The following is a 16,640-nucleotide window of genomic DNA, read 5'->3' as shown; positions in this document are numbered from 1 at the left end:
GCCGCAGGGCCCCGCGTGGCGATCCCCGCCTCCGCCTCCGCCCGCGCCACGCCCCCTTTCCTCCCGCCACGCCACGCCCCCTCCCGCGCGCAGGACACGCCCCCCCCCCGCCCGCTGGGGTCGTGTGAAGGCGGGCGGGCGGGGTTGGGGAGGGAGGGAGGGAGGGGGAGGGGTTTCTTCGGAAGGGGAGGGGCTGGGTTGGGGGAATTTGGGTCGTGTGAAGGCAGCCGGTGTTGGGGTTTCCTTTTTGGGGGGCTATGAGGGAAAAAGTGTGGGGGCTGAGTTGGGGGCTTCTGAAAGGGGCTGAGGTAAATTTCAGGCCATTGGGGAATTTGTTTGGGTCGTGTGAAGGCAGCCGGTGTTGGGGTTTCCTTTTGAGGGGCTATGAGGAAAAGTGGGGGAGCTGAGTTGGGGGTTTCTTTGAAAGGGGCTGAGGTAAATTTGGGGCCATTGGGGAATTTGTTTGGGTCGTGTGAAGGCAGCCGGTGTTGGGGTTTCCTTTTGAGGGGCTATGAGGGAAAAGTGGGGGGAGCTGAGTTGGGGGTTTCTTTGAAAGGGGCTGAGGTAAATTTGGGGCCATTAGAATTTGTTTGGGTCGTGAAGGCAGCCGGTGTTGGGGTTTCCTTTTGGGGGCTATGAGGGAAAAGTGGGGGAGCTGAGTTGGGGGTTTCTTTGAAAGGGGCTGAGGTAAATTTGGGGCCATTGGGGAATTTGTTTGGGTCGTGTGAAGACAGCTGGTGTTGGGGTTTCCTTTTGGGGAAGTATGAGGAGAAAGTGGGGTAGGTGGGGGGCCTGTTGGGGACTTCTTTGAAAGGGAGGGCAGAGGGAAGGTTGGGGGCTGAGTTGGGGAATTTGGGTCATGTGAAGGCAGCCAGTGCTGGGGTTCCTTTTGGGGGCATGAGGGAGAAAGTGGGGGTGGGGGCTGAGTTGGGGATTTCTTTGAAAGGGAGGGGCACAGGGGAAGGTGGGGGCTGGGTTGGGGGTTTCTTTGAAAGGAGGGCACGGGGGAAGGTGGGGGCTGGGTTGGGGGTTTCTTTGAAAGGGCAGAGGGAAGGAGAGGCTGAGTTGGGGAATTTGGGGTCGTGTGAAGGCAGCCAGTGTTGGGGTTTCCTTTTGGGGGTATGAGGAGAAAGTTTTGGGGGCCTGAGTTGGGGCTTTCTTTGAAAGGGGCAGGAGCTGAGATGAATTTGGGGCCATTGGAGAATTTGTTTGGGTTGTGTGAAGGCGGCTAAGTGTTGGGGTTCCTTTTGGGGGCTTCAAGGAAGGGATGAGGAAGGTGGGGGGAGGGGGCTGGGTTGGGGAAAATTTGGGTCATGTGAAGACAGCCGGTGTTGGGGTTCCTTTTGAGGGGTATGAGGGAGAAAGTGGAGAAGGTGAAGGGCTGGGTTGGGGGGTGTTCCTTTGGAAGGGCAGGGGAAGGGGGCTGAGTTGGGGAATTGGGGTCAATTTGGGGGCTCAGTTTGGGGGTAGATTTGAAGTGGCTGTGTGAGGCGGGGATAGGGGAAGGTGAGGGGACTGGGTTGGGGGCAATCCCACCGCGTTCATCTCCCAACTGGGGGGAATTTGGGTCATGTGAACGCACTCTTGGGGTTCCTTTTGGGGGTTGTGAGGGAGGGGGAGAGGAAGGGGGGCTGAGTTGGTGGGACCACAGGCGGGACAATGGCCAGCCAGCCAAGCTTGGTTGTGTGAACGTAGGCAGGGTTGGAGTTTATTTGGGGGAGGGTGTAGTATGAGAGAGAGGCAAATGGGACAGTGGGGGGTTGGATTCTGGGGGTAACCCCCACTCTTTCAGCTGCCAGCTAGCAGCGTTTGGGCCAGGAGAGTTATGTGAACGTGGGCTGTGTTGAGGTTCCTTTTGGGGGGGGCAACAGAAGGGAGGGACAGGAGGAAGGTGGGGGCTGGGGGCAACGCTGTGCTCATCCTCCCTCCAGCTGGGGTTTTGGGGTTCTTTTAAGGGGGTTGTGCGAGGGAGGGGTAGCGGGGTTTGGGAGGGGATCCCAAGTGCTCAAGAGACCAGCCAGCCAAGGTTGGGTCATGTGAATGCAGGCGGGGTTGGCTCTTTTGTGGGGTGTGAATGAGGGAGGGTCAATGTAAGGTGGGGGAGGTTGTGGGGTGGACACTCAGACACAGTGTTGGGGTTCCTTTTGTGGGGTGGTATGAGGGAGGGACGAAACGGAAAGGGGGTGGGGCTGCTCAAACGCCACCTAGCCAAGGTTGGGTTGTGTGAACATGGGTGGAGTTGGGGGTTGTTGGGGGGGGTTGTCTGTGAGGGAGGGATACGGGGTATGGGGCAGCTGGACTGGGGACACCCCATGCACTCATCCCCCAACCATGAGAAGCTTTAAAAAGATTCAAATCCATCTTGGTTACGCATTTACTCTCAGTTGATAAATCTATCGATCAGGGCTGTTCACAAACTTGGCAACCTTAAGACTTCTGGACTTCAACACCCAGAATTCCTTTGCCGGCATAGAAGTCTTACAAGCTGCCATATTTGGAGACCCCCTGCTACAAATCTAAACCTGGTTTCATCCCACCTTTACTTCCCCCAAGCTCACAATATATTTTTTTCCTTTCTTTTCGCTAAAACAACCCTATAAGGTAGGCTGGCCAGAAGTGGGAGCTTGGAATCACCCGGTGGCTGTGGGTGGACTCGAACCCAAGTCTTCTCTGGTCTCAGTGGAAAAAGTTGGAGAAAGAAGGTCTTGTGAGAAAGAGGACTGGGCCTTGACTTCTCCTGCCTTTAGGTGGATTCTTGTACATCGTACGAAATTAAGTCATTTTTTTCAGGAAAGAGAAGCAGTTAATTTTGCCTTTTAGCCAAACCTGAAATAAACAATGTTCATTTCCAACAAGAACAAGAAACCAGGATCCAAGCAAGCCTGAGTTTGTCACAACCCAGGATTTCCTCCATCCGGTATTCCCTGATACTACAAAACTGTTAATGTTAAACCAACTAGCAACTTGGTGTTGTCTTAATATTGGAGGAAGTTGGGCTGTTTCATATACAGGTTATCCTTGATTTACGACCACAACTGAGCCCAAAATTTCTATCGCTAAGCAAGACCGTTGTTAAGTGAGTTTCCCCCGTTTTACATCAGCAGAGGGGTTTCACTTATTTTTACCACCGGTTCGCTGTGCGCACGCTTGCTTTGCGTGTGCGGGCACCTTTTGTGCATGCAACCGGCCTTCCGCGCATGTGCTTTGCTCATGCGCGTGACTTCTGCACATGCGCCCAGCCTCAAAAACATGGCTGAATAGGGCGGCATAGCGCTGGGGCAGGAATCTCTGCTACCAGTTCACCCAAACCAGTCCGAACCGCCTCTGTTTTACACCCCTTCTTGCCACCGTTGTTAAGTAAATCATTGCAGTTGTAAAGTTAGCACGGTTGTTAAGTGAATCTGGCTTCCCCATTGGCTCTGCTTGTCAGAAGTGCCCAAATTTTGACCACGGGGATGCTGCAACTTTCATAAGTGTGAAAAAGTCAAAAGTCACCTTTTTTTAGCGCTGCTGTTACTTAGAATGGTCATTAAAATGCTGGCTGGGGAATTCTGGGAGTTGAAGTCCACCCACCTTAAAGCTGCTGGATTTGAGAAACATCAGTTTAAGTTGATAAAGTTTGCTTTCCGGCAAGACAAACCAGGTTTGGCTTTGCTTCTAAAAAGATTGCCACGCAACTACACTGGCCACCCTCTCAGGGGACAGAAAACATCCCCCCTCCAACAAGCCAAGATGGCTGAGTGGAGTATTCAGAAGGACAAACTAATGAAACTCCCAAATCATGGAAAAATTAAGATTTTCTAACTTCCATGAGAAAAGAGTCAATGTAGTAGCTGTGAGGTTCAGGCGCCCCCTTGTGGCTTCTAAGAAGCCCTGCATTTTGAAAAGAACATTTTTCTTATCTTATTCGAATTTATTTTATTGAATTTAATTCATTGCATTAAAAATCTTCCTTTGGGGAGCTCAGGGTGGATTTTCTGTGTGACTCCCATTTGATACTGGTTTTAAGTACTTCTTAGATTTGCTTGTCGTTCATCTCGTTTGGTTTGCTCCTCTTGTTATTAGGGGGTATGTTAATACTTTAGGAAAGGGGACCACTGGGTAACTTTTCTGCCCCATTTCACTGGCGTTCTCTTTGTCCTGGTGAGAAGCCATCCCTGAATTTCTTTTTTTTTTTGAAATTTTTATTTTATTTTATACACAAACATTTAATACATCAGTCCTTCCTTCCATGTGACATCTCGGTGTTTTCTCCATGACTTCATCTTTTTGTTGTTTCTTCTGTATTCATTTTCACTTAATCTATTACAACATTTCTCCAAAAATACAATATTCTAATTATACCATTCTCTTATATAACTATTAATTTGTTTATCTATATCTCTTCTCCAGCCAATGGTAAAATTGATCCCGTATCTTAAAATATTCTGAATCCTCTCTTTAATTATCAAAGTTAATCTATTCATTTTTGCACAGTCTTAAGATTTTTTAAATTACTTCCCCTTCCAGAGGTATTTTCTCTGTTTTCCAATTTTGTGCAAAAACAATCCTCACAGCTGTTATTACATATATAATCAAATAAATATTTTCTTTACTAATTTTCTCTGGGAGGATACCCAATAGGAACAGCTCCGGTTTTAAATCAATATGTTGTGTCTTTTCTTCTAGCCATATCTTGATTTTATTCCAACAGTTTTTAGCCTCTGGGCATGTCCACCACTTATCAGCCATCCCTGAATTTCTGATGGATAACAAGAGCGAGAACTTTGATCAAAGGCTGAATGCTCTCCTTGGGGGTATCCTTTTTTTTTTTACAATGAGTACTTTGCCTTGTTTGAGGTAGAATCTAGCATTGGAAGGTGACCTTGAGGTCATTCAGCCCAACCCTTGCTCTGACTTGATTGTTATCTTTTTCTTTTTTAGGACTGGATTTCCAATCCTGTTTCCTGGCCTACGTCGAAGGGAGGTTTGAGGACAGCATAATTCTTACACATGATCTGCAATGTTGCATAAATGATAGCTAGCCCTTAACTTACAACTAGTTGCTTAGCAGTCATTCAGACTTATGAAAGATCTCCCAAAAAATGGAGTATTTACCACCCAGTACCAATGGATTGGTCCCAGGTCATGTGATCACATCTGGGATGCTTTGCAACCAGACTATATTTGTGTCCGTTTGCAGTGTCAACTAACCATAATTCATGGTTTTGTCAGAAGCCGGTTTCTGGCACAAACCATCATAGTGAACAATGGGTTCGCTTAAACAACCATCACATTTACTTAACAACCTCCACCCCCCAAAAAAGATGGAAAATTTGGGTGCAATCACATGGTGACCCATTTAATGACCAGCATTCAAGTCATAAGTCCAGGACTACCCATTTTTAAAGGATCTCTTTTTAGAGAGACTAAGAAATTTTATGGGGTCAGAAAGTGAGAATCTAGGGGTTGTTTTTTTTGACAGGTTCATGTCTTGACGTTAGCTGACCGACTTTTGCTATGTTATTTTGGAACTTTAGGAAAATAATGGCCTACGCCAGTCCTTGTGACTTTAGAATGGCCTTTGAAGACGAACCATCCACAGTTAAAAAAAAATAAACAGTTAAGAAATACTATGCAGAGTAACGCTCAATGGAGCAGCCTTGAAGGTCTTGGAGAAGATATCCAGATGTTTGGATGTGTCTCCACCTAGAAAAACCAGAATCGTGCAAAACACGGGTTTCCCTGTGACCGTCTATGGAAAGTTGGAACTTTGGTGAAGAAGGAAAGGAAGAGTATTGAAGTCTTAGAACTTTGGTGTTGGAGAAGACAACTGAGAGGACCATGGATGGTCAAGAAAACCAACCAATGGATCATCAAACAAGTCAACACAGAGTTCTCCCACGAGACACAAATGACCGGGTTTCAAATCATCCTACTTTGGACGCAGGATGTGAAGATCCAGCTTTCTGGAGAAGAAGACTCTCTGATACTGGGAAAGGTGGAAAGGAGGAGGAGAAGAGGGCAACCAGCAGTAAGGTTGAGGGACTCAGTTATGGGGCCAACATTGGAAGAAATTAAATATTAAATTGGGGACAGACCTTCCTGGAGAAAAATATTACTCTGTTTCCCTGAAAATAATACCCAACCTTAAAATAAGCCCTAGCATTTTGTTAGGATGCTTGTAATATAAGCCCTACCCCCAAAATAAGCCCCAGTTAAGATTGTCAGCCAGGGGGATGCATTTAGTACCATATTTTCCCCGAAATAAGACCTAACAAGAAAATAAGCCCTAATGAATCTTTTGGAGCAAAAATTAATATAAGACCTGGTCTTATTTTTGGGGAAACACAATATCTATAAGGTCACTAAGAGATGACACTGATGGCATATAATCAAACTGGAAGACCCAGCTCTCTGAAGGAGAAGCTCTGATGTTAGAAAAGCTGGAAGGAAAGAGGACAACCAATACTCAGGTGGAGGGAATACTCAGTCACAGTGCTAATGGAAACATCACCAGAAGACTTAAAAGAAACACATTGGGAAAGAATTCCTTTGAATTCTGGGTGCTGGAAAAGAGTCCTGAGAAGATCATGGAAAGTCGTGAAAACAACTTGATGCATCATTGAAATAAATCAACCCAGAGTTTTCGCTCAAAACATCAGTGACCAAGCTCAAATAATCCTATTTTGGACATACGATTTGTTTTAGAAGTTTGGAGAAGTCCATAATTGTGGGAAAAGTAGGAGGGGGGAGGAGGAGGAGAAGGAAGAAGAGGAAGAAGGAGGAGGAGGAGGAGGAGGAGGAGGAGGAGGAGAAGAAGAGGGCAACCAGCAGTAAGGTTGAGGGACTCAGTTATGGGGCCAACATTGGAAGAAATTAAATATTAAATTGGGGACAGACCTTCCTGGAGAAAAATATTACTCTGTTTCCCTGAAAATAACACCCAACCTTAAAATAAGCCCTACCATTTTGTTAGGATGCTTGTAATATTAGCCCTACCCCCAAAATAAGCCCCAGTTAAGATTGTCAGCCAGGGGGATGCATTTAGTACCATATTTTCCCCGAAATAAGACCTAACAAGAAAATAAGCCCTAATGAATCTTTTGGAGCAAAAATTAATATAAGACCTGGTCTTATTTTTGGGGAAACACAATATCTATAAGGTCACTAAGAGATGACACTGATGGCATATAATCAAACTGGAAGACCCAGCTCTCTGGAGGAGAAGCTCTGATGTTAGAAAAGCTGGAAGGAAAGAGGACAACCAATACTCAGGTGGAGGGAATACTCAGTCACAGTGCTAATGGAAACATCACCAGAAGACTTAAAAGAAACACATTGGGAAAGAATTCCTTTGAATTCTGGGTGCTGGAAAAGAGTCCTGAGAAGATCATGGAAAGTCGTGAAAACAACTTGATGCATCATTGAAATAAATCAACCCAGAGTTTTCGCTCAAAACATCAGTGACCAAGCTCAAATAATCCTATTTTGGACATACGATTTGTTTTAGAAGTTTGGAGAAGTCCATAATTGTGGGAAAAGTAGGAGGGGGGAGGAGGAGGAGAAGGAAGAAGAGGAAGAAGGAGGAGGAGGAGGAGGAGGAGGAGGAGGAGGAGAAGAAGAAGAAGAAGAAGAAGAAGAAGAAGAAGAAGAAGAAGAAGAAGAAGAAGAAGAAGAAGAAGAAGAAGAAGAAGAAGAAGAAGAAGAAGAAGAAGAAACAACCAGTCAAGATAGACGTCGTTATGAATCATTCGAGGACCACCGATACATAAATCAGATGGCATGGAGTAACATTAGAGTTATAAGCAGGATATAGGTGGCTGCAGAGAGCGGTCAAGTGTCAAGATGGCTCCAACAGCACCATGGAAATTCACCCAGTTTTTATGCACATAAAAAATTGGGAGTTATTGTCGACTCATCAAGCTGCCATCTTAACTTTTTTGACCACATCTGGGGACCACCTAGAAGCACAGTGTTAACATTGCTGATGGGAACCCTGAAGCTGACCTGACCGAAGCCAACTTGGAGCTTCAGTGCTGCCACACCATAGCTGAAGGATGGCAGGGGAATTAGAGATAGCTTGGGTTGTATAGTCAAAATAAAATACTTTCTCTTGTGAACCAAGGATATTCTCACACCTGGTCAGAGGGAGGAGGAGTGATGTCACCAGGCAACCAGACAGTGCCTTGATTGGACCATGCGACTGTTTTGAGAAAATGACAAAATTCCACTTTTAATTAGGTGAAAACCACGGGAACCTTCAGAGTCGGCTTTCACCAGCCTGTGCCAATATGATATATCCAATAAAACTATTCTGCAAGGAATCTACGTGCCTTGGAGTTTTGTTTGCTATAGTTATATTACTTGGAACCCTGACAGCTGATGGAAACCATGAGTGGTCAAACAAACCTTCAACAGTTTTCTTAAAAACAGGAATTTTATCAGTGCAAGTGTACAGAAGACATCTGGATTTATTCCAATGTGGTTTTGTTTTTTTTTAATATTTATTTTTATTTTATTCCAAAAAAGTCAAAATACAAAGCACCATTTTTTTTTAAAAAAAAATTTTTTTAAACACCTGGATTTATTCCAATGTGATTTTCCAAACGCCTCTAAAGGCGAGTTAAGTCTTTCCATCACGTGGAGAAATCACATCAAGCGGGTGACTCCATCGTTGATCCAGGCTGATGGTAGAGGAGCAACCATCCCTAGGGATCGGATCCAAGGCTGGATCACTTTTAGATCCTCTGGGGTGAACGCTGATGAGGTGAGAAGGTCTCCCCCTCCAACATATTGCCCTGTCCAGTCCTCCTATGCTACACAGTTCTCAGAGCAGGACATGGATGAGAATCCCTAAAACCAAGATGGTGACCGCTAACAGCAGTGCCAGTCCGCGCCGGAGAAGAAGTTGCTTCCAGGATAAGGCACCTGGTGTCGGAGAAGTGATAAACTGGGGCATCTCTTCACCGGGAAAGGGCTGATGATCCCCTAAGTTTTCACCTGGGTGGACAAGACAGCTGAGGGTATCTCCATTGGGCACCTCCAAATTCATCGTAAGATAATCTGTGTATAGAACACATGCAAAGTAGACGACGTTACTGATTGATACACTCGACCTGGCCATCTGATTCTGGTGGACATGCAGTAGGCCTGGCCTTAGAACCCCAATTGGGTCACTTACTCTCTCTCATCCCAACCCACCTCACAGGATTGTTCTGGTGGGGAAAAGAGGAAAAGGAGGAAGACTTATTGAATGTATTCGCCAGCTTGAATTATTTGCAAAAGTAATAAAGGTGGCATCCAGAGAGATAAATAAAATAGATAGCCTTGCATTGGCCAAATGCAAATCAGTGAATAAATACATTGAATAAACCTTGTAAGCGCCAACGTGCGCTTTTAAAAGTTCTTCAAAAGTTTTTCACATTCTGTTAAAAAAACGAAAGGGCTTCCTTTCGGAAACCACACCCATCAAATCACATCACACAAAGAGTAAGGGATAGGGGGATTTTACCTGCACTAATAGAATCCTCAGCACTTCCTTGTCTGGCTGTTAGTCCAGCTCGAATCTGAGCCTAAGAGAAACAAACAAGAAGAACAAAATTGGTTTCATTCTGAAGACTGTGCAAAGAGCCAGGATGCCATAGTACAGGATGTTAAACTCAAGGCCCGGGGGATCCTTAGATCTGGCCTGCAGGGCTGTCCTGGAAACAGCAAAGGACCAGCCCGCGGTGCCTCTGGCAGCGAAAATGGAGCTCGGGAGGGCTGCGTGTGGCTGTCCCGAGCTCCGTTTTCGCTGACAGAATGCTCAGGCCTCCACAGGCGCCCCCGACACAAGTGATGTTGAGCTGGTCACGCCCACTCTGACCACGCCCACCGCACCCACTCGAGGTCAAACACAACCCTGATGCGGTCCTCAATGGAATCAAGTTTGACGCCCCTGCCGTAGTAGTTCATGGTTTGCTGTTGTTCTGGGCCAAGCCCGTGAACCCATTCCTCAGCTGGTACTACTGAGGACAAGGCGCGATCAAATCTGCAGGCAGAGATCTACCTCTTCGGCGGCTTTTTTCCAGTTCATGCGTAAGACGACAACCAAGAAGGATGTGGCTTGCAGAGAGATGGAGACGATGAAACCAGTCCACAGGCCTGCAGGGAGAGCAAGACGTGTTTGTTTTTTGTTTTTTAATTTACATTTATATCCCGCCCTTCTCCGAAGACTCAGGGCGGCTTACAGTGTATAAGGCAATAGTCTCATTCTATTTGTAATTTTACAAAGTCAACTTATTGCCCCCACAACAATCTGGGTCCTCATTTTACCTACCTTATAAAGGATGGAAGGCTGAGTCAACCTTGGGCCGGGCTTGAACCTGCAGTAATTGCAGGCTATTGTGTTCTAATAACAGGCTCCTTACAGCCTGAGCTATTCCGGCCCTTGACTCCAGAGCCCTGTTTCTCAATCTTTGCAGCTTTAAGATGGATGGACTACAACGCCCAGAATTCCCCAGCCAACCGTGGGAATTCTGGGAGTTGAAGTCCACCTGTCTTAAAGTGGCTAAGATTGAGAAACATTGCCTAGACTAGAGTTTAAAGTTGTGTATAAAAGCCTCCTCCTGTTTCCCCCCATAAGAACCCTGCGAGGTGGGTTGGATCAAAATTACTCTGGGCTGAGGAGGGCATTACCGGCTAGGGAATTCTGGGACTTGAAGTCCGCCCATTTTAAAGCGTAATTGCTGGGGAATTCTGGAAGTTGAAGTCCACCCCTCTTAAAGCAAGCTAATTGGGGGATTCTGGGAGTTGAAATCCACCCTTCTTAAAGCATGCTAACTGGGGAATTCTGGAAGTTGAAACCCACCCCTCTTAAAAACTGCTGAGGTTGAGAAACATTATTTTAGTGAGTGTGCTGTGGAACTCGCTGCCACCTGATGGGGTGGGAACCCACTGTGACTGTCCTCAAGGGGATCTCAAACCCTGCACGAGGCACATCTGGCTGGTGTTCCTAAGAGCCCCACAGACCAAGCCGAACATCTGGAGGGCAGCTTGCAAAGGGGAAACAGCATCTCCCGGCTGGCTCACCCATCACGCCCAGCTTGTACACGAACATCAGTGTAATCCCGATGGGCAACCCGATGACATAGTAGCCCACCGCGTTGGCGATGGCGCCAATTTTCTGCTTGCCGGCGCCCCTCAGCACCCCTCCGCAAGTGGCCTGGTGAATGGAAGCAGAGCAGGGAGGTTAGGGCAATCCCCTAAAAGAGTCTCCGAGAAGCGTCACTCAATCCTGAGATGAGGATGGCTTAAAATCCCCACTCGGCTGGCCTACCTCACAGGGTTGTTGTCCCGAGAACGGCCACATTCTGTTGAGCTGCTTGCGATAAGCCCAGGGAATGTGGCTGCCCAAAAGACACAAATCCGTTTTCAAAAGTTTCTACAATTTTAGAGCCGCCATCTACCTGCAGGATGGTCTCTGCCTGACGCCCTGTTCTGGCATCTCAACTAGTTTAGGTAGTCCTTGACTCACAACGGTTCATTTAGTGACCGTTCAAAGTTACAGCGATGCGCTAAAAGAAATGACCATTTTTCACACTTACGACCGTTGCGGCATCCCCGCGGTCACATGATCAAAATTCAGACGCTTGGACACTGACTCATATTTATGACGGTTGCAGTGTCCCCGTGGATCCCCTTTTGCGACCTTCTGACCATCAGAGTCAAGGGGGACGCCTGATTCGCTCAACCACCGTGCTAGTAACCAAACAGCTGCGGCGACTCACTTAACAACCGCGGCAAGAAAAGTCGTAAAAGGGGACAAAACTCACTTAGCAACCGTCTCGCTTACCAATAGAGATTTTTGGGCTCAGTTGCGGTCATAGGTCGAGGACTACCTATATGGGTTCTGACTTCCCAATCAATATTCACTGATCCTGCCTTGAGGGCAAGTCGATTGTACGTCTGAATCTGAGGTACCCTGGGCCCCTCAACACCTCAAAATATTATTTTCTTCTGACCCACACCGTCTGCGCTCCCACTTCAGGTTCCGCCAATGCCAGGACTCCCCTAAGAGCTAAAATCAGGGGTGAAATGTCAATTTTTTTACTACCAGTTCTGTGGGCGTGGCTTGGTGGTGGGAGGTAATGTGACTGGGTGGGCGTGGCCAACTTTTTTTAAAGAAAAAAACTTTTAAAAGCATTTTTTCTACAACCTCTTCGGCTGAAGAGCTTGTAGAAAAAAAATGCTTTGAAAGGGTTCTGCCGATCCCAGCTGAGCCATGGAATCATCGGAGGCTTTTTTTTTTTTTTTTACTTTTAAAAGCATTTTTTCGGCCGAAGAAAAAATGCTTTTAAAAGTAAAAAAAACCTCTGATGATCGTGCGGCTCAGCTGGGAATGCGGGGGGGGGGAAGGGATTTTTGCTACCGGTTCTCCGAACTACTCGCCGCCATGGCTACCGCATCGGATGATCCGGTCCGAACCGGGAGTATTTCACCCCTGGCTAAAATCTAAATAAAAGCAGTCATAAAAAATCATTTATCCAACCACTACGATTTCCACCAGAACGGGATCTATTTGTAACCATGAGGACTAGAAACCTGCTCCTTTTAAAAGTTCAAAAAAAAAGAGAACTTTATAAAAGTTCTTTTTTTTTTTTTGAACTTTTAAAAGAAGCAGGTTTCTAGTCCTCGTGGCTACAAAGTCCATTTGGGCGCCAAGAGCATCACCCACCCACCCATGGCATTGCGCAACGCTGGAAACTCACCGCCGTGGCATCGAACAGGTGAAACGGTGAGAAAATCAGCATAACTTTGGAGACCAAAGCAACAATTTCTCTATTGAGGGAAAAACATATATTTATATATTAGGAGATCTGAGTTCTAAAGTCTGCACGGGGAAAAAAAGTCCATTGGAAGATATACAAGTAGCCTTAGACTTACAAACGTTCATTTAGCATCCATTCGCAGTTAAAACAGCGCTTAAAAAAAAAAGATTTATGACCGGTCCTCGCACTTACAACCATCACATCGACTGACCCTGTGTGTGTGTTTGTGTGCGTATGTGTGTCATCACAACTTTGGAAACGGTTTTAATAAGCAATTTGTGGCGGCTCCGTCGTAACTTCGAATGGTCGTTAAACGACCGGTCGTAAATCGAGGACACCCTGTACACGCAGAGGCACGACAGGCAGACTTCTATTCCTGCCTCCCTTCCCTTCCCTTCCTTCCTGGGGCGTCTTGAGAAAAAGAGGGAAAAACGAGGAGAGGGTCTCACTTGTTGTCCGTGAAGATGTAGGCCACCACGTCCTTCAGTGCCGCCAGCAGCGCAGCGAAAACCACCGCGAGGACCCCTGGGAAGGCAGAGAGGGGGCTTAGGGTCTTAAACGTGGGTCCCGGGGGGATGAGGGGGCATGTGCCAAGGGTTTCAGTCACACACACATACCCTTCGCTGCTCTAAGGACCCCAAATGGGCCGGTTTAGCTCTGCCTGGTAAGGCCTGTTATTAAGAACACAAAGCCTGCAATTACTGCAGGTTCGAGCCCGGCCCAAGGTTGACTAAGCCTTCCATCCTTTATAAGGTAGGTAAAATGAGGACCCAGATTGTTGGGGGGGCAATAAGTTGACTTTGTAAATATATACAAATAGAATGAGACTATTGCCCTATACATTGTAAGCCGCCCTGAGTCTTCGGAGAAGGGCGGGGTATAAATGTAAACAAAAATAAAAAAAAATAAAAAAAATGATGGCTTGGGAGAGTGGCGGGTGGGTGGGTGTCCGAGGGATTTTTCAAGTGGGGAGGGATAAATTGGGAGTTAGAGAAGCCAAGGGATCTCTCTCTCTCTCTCTCCATATTTATCTATCTATCTATCTATCGAATTACCTATCTATCCATCATTCTGAATCTATGTATCTGTATCTATCTGTATCTATCTATCTATCATCCATCTATCATTACCCATCCATCTATCCATCTCTCTCTATATCTTATCCTTCTATCATTTATCCATCTATTTCTCTATCTATTTCTCTATCTATCTATCTATCTATCTATCTATCTATCTATCTATCTATCTATCTATCTATCATTAGCCATCCATCCACCCATATCTATCTAACTACCTATCAATCATTCTGAATCTATATATCTATCTGTATCTATTATCTATCTATTTATCTATCTATCTATCTATCTATCTATCTATCTATCTATCTATCTATCTATCTCCCATCTATCCATCCATCCATCCATCCATCTCTATCTTATCCTTCTATCATTTAGCCATCCATTTATCTTTTTATCTATTTATCTATCTTTCTATCTATATCTATCATCTATCTATCTATCTATCTATCTATCTATCTATCTATCTATCTATCTATCATTATCCAACCATCTCTATCTATCTATCTAACTACCTGTCAATCATTCTGAATCTATCTGTCTGTCTGTCTATCTATCTATCTATCTATCTATCTATCTATCTATCTATCTATCTATCTCATAGGTTTAACTCATAGAATCATCTATTGCAATGTCCTTCCTGTTAAAGACTACTTCAGCTTTAATTGCAACAATACAAGAGCAACCAATAGATTTAAACTTAATGTTAACCACTTTAATCTAAATTGCAGAAAAGATGACTTCTGTAACAGAATCATCAGTGCTTGGAACACTTTACCTGACTCTGTGATCTCTTCCCATAATTCCAAAAGCTTTATCGTAAAACTTTCTAATATTGACCTCACCCCATTCCTAAGAGGACCATAAGGGGCGTGCATAAGCGCACAAACGTGCCTACCGTTCCTGTCCTATTGTTTTTCTTTTTCTTCTTCATATATATATATATATATATATATATATATATATATATATAGGTCTTTGGTTGTTCGGGTTTTCTCCCGTGTAAAATTGGAGGTGTCTTGGCGACGTTTCGACGAAGTCTCATTCGTCATCTTCAGGCTTCAGCTTCGTGCTTCTGGGAGCCCTCCTCCCATATATAAAAGGCACCACAGACAGAATCAGCAAGATCCTCCACAAACATAACATCAAGACAGCATTCTGCACAAACCAAAAAATATCCACCATCCTAAGAAACCCCAAAGACAAAATTGAGTTAGAAAATCAAGGAGTATATGAAATCCCATGCACCGCCTGCCCCACCACATACATTGGACAAACCAACAGAAGAATAAGTGCACGCATTGAAGAACACAAGAACTCATTCAAAAAAGAGGAACCAACTTCTTCCCTGGTCCAACACTTTAAAGTCACAGGACACGATATTGACTTTAAAAAGACCAGAACTATCGCCAAAACTGAACACTTTAACAACAGAATAATCAGAGAAGCCATCGAGATAGAAAACGCCCACACAGCATGAACAAACGAGATGATACCTCCCGCCTACCAGCCATTTGGAAACCTGCCCTTATTGACAAACGTGTCCCTAACACGAGGAATGACACCAGACCCACACTCACGAGGTCCACACAGGATGTCACCACCACACATCCACCCAGAAGCACACCCAAACCCACATTGATCAGGAAGCACGACCAAGGACGAGAAGCCAGACCGCAGCTGCAACATTAGCCATTTCAAACCCCTCCAATCCATTCATGCAGCAGACTGACACCCACTATGAAGATGTAGCACGACCACAAAGCCAAACAGCAGCAGTGCAGCTCACCAGCTCAAATCCCCCTGCAGCACAGATTAGACTGAGCACAACCAAGCCCCCACCAACACAGGACACACCCCCAGCCAATCAGAGCACAGAAAAACCCCCAGCCAATCAGAGCACAGCCAAGCTCCCACCCAATCAGTTCAAACCCCCACTAGCAGTTAAAAGGAAGAAATAGCTGCGATCACACATTGCTCCCAGAAGCACGGTTGAAGCCTGAAGATGACGAATGAGACTTCAAACGTCGCCAAGACACTTCCAATTTTACACGGAGAAAACCCGAACCAACAAAGATCTATATACACACACCCGTGAAAACCACAGAAAACATATATATATATATATATATATATATATATATATATATATATATATATATATATATATATATATATATATGCTTATACCTCCTAATATTTACTCATATATATGTTTATATACTATATAATCTTTTTGTATGATACTTATATATATTATTGTGACAAAATAAATAAATAAAAATAAATAAATAAATCTATCTATCATCTATCTATCTATCATCTATCTATCTATGTATCATTATCCATCCATCCATCCATCTTTATCTTCAACTCCCAGGATTCCCCAATCAGCATGAACTCCACCCCCTCCAGGGCTTAAAGAGACATACACACCGGTGCAAAGGAGGGCCATGATGCACGACCTCTTGGCCTGGTCAGCATCCCCGGCACCTAAGGCGTTCCCCACACGGACGCTGGAGGCCACGCTCATCCCCTGTGGCAGCTGAGAAAAAACTTGTGTGAGTGAAGTCCTTGGTCTTTGACTACTTGGAGAGAAAGGTCATAAAACGGGGCAAAACCCACTTAACAACCATCTTGCTCAGCAACAGAAATCTTGGGCTCAATTGTGGTCATTAAGTCAAGACCTACCTGTACCGAATTTGAAAGCCGTTCTGGGCCAAGATAATACTGTAAATCTTGACTTTCTATTAATTTTTTAAACTCCAGCAAT

At 45.3% G+C, this 16,640-nt stretch overlaps 1 protein-coding gene across 2 annotated transcripts in view; it reads right to left on the bottom strand.

The window, feature by feature from the left end:
* Positions 1-8,469: 8,469 nt before the first annotated feature.
* SLC47A1 (solute carrier family 47 member 1) overlaps positions 8,470-16,640 on the bottom strand; it is a 44,588-nt gene continuing 36,417 nt past the window's right edge. For both annotated transcript variants that reach the window (XM_058164037.1, XM_058164038.1), the window contains exons 11-17: positions 16,304-16,412; positions 13,241-13,316; positions 12,732-12,801; positions 11,053-11,185; positions 10,031-10,125; positions 9,494-9,554; positions 8,470-9,045 (exon numbers count right to left, since the gene is read on the bottom strand). In XM_058164037.1, the coding sequence (XP_058020020.1) occupies positions 8,810-9,045; positions 9,494-9,554; positions 10,031-10,125; positions 11,053-11,185; positions 12,732-12,801; positions 13,241-13,316; positions 16,304-16,412 (780 nt within the window). In that variant the 3' untranslated portion in view covers positions 8,470-8,809. The remainder of the gene's footprint in view (positions 9,046-9,493; positions 9,555-10,030; positions 10,126-11,052; positions 11,186-12,731; positions 12,802-13,240; positions 13,317-16,303; positions 16,413-16,640) is intronic.

Source organism: Ahaetulla prasina, chromosome 1 (genome assembly GCF_028640845.1).
Source record: "Ahaetulla prasina isolate Xishuangbanna chromosome 1, ASM2864084v1, whole genome shotgun sequence".
Taxonomy (NCBI): domain Eukaryota; kingdom Metazoa; phylum Chordata; class Lepidosauria; order Squamata; family Colubridae; genus Ahaetulla; species Ahaetulla prasina.
Note: the sequence above shows the minus strand (reverse complement) of the source record. Positions and strands in the feature narration are given on the sequence as shown.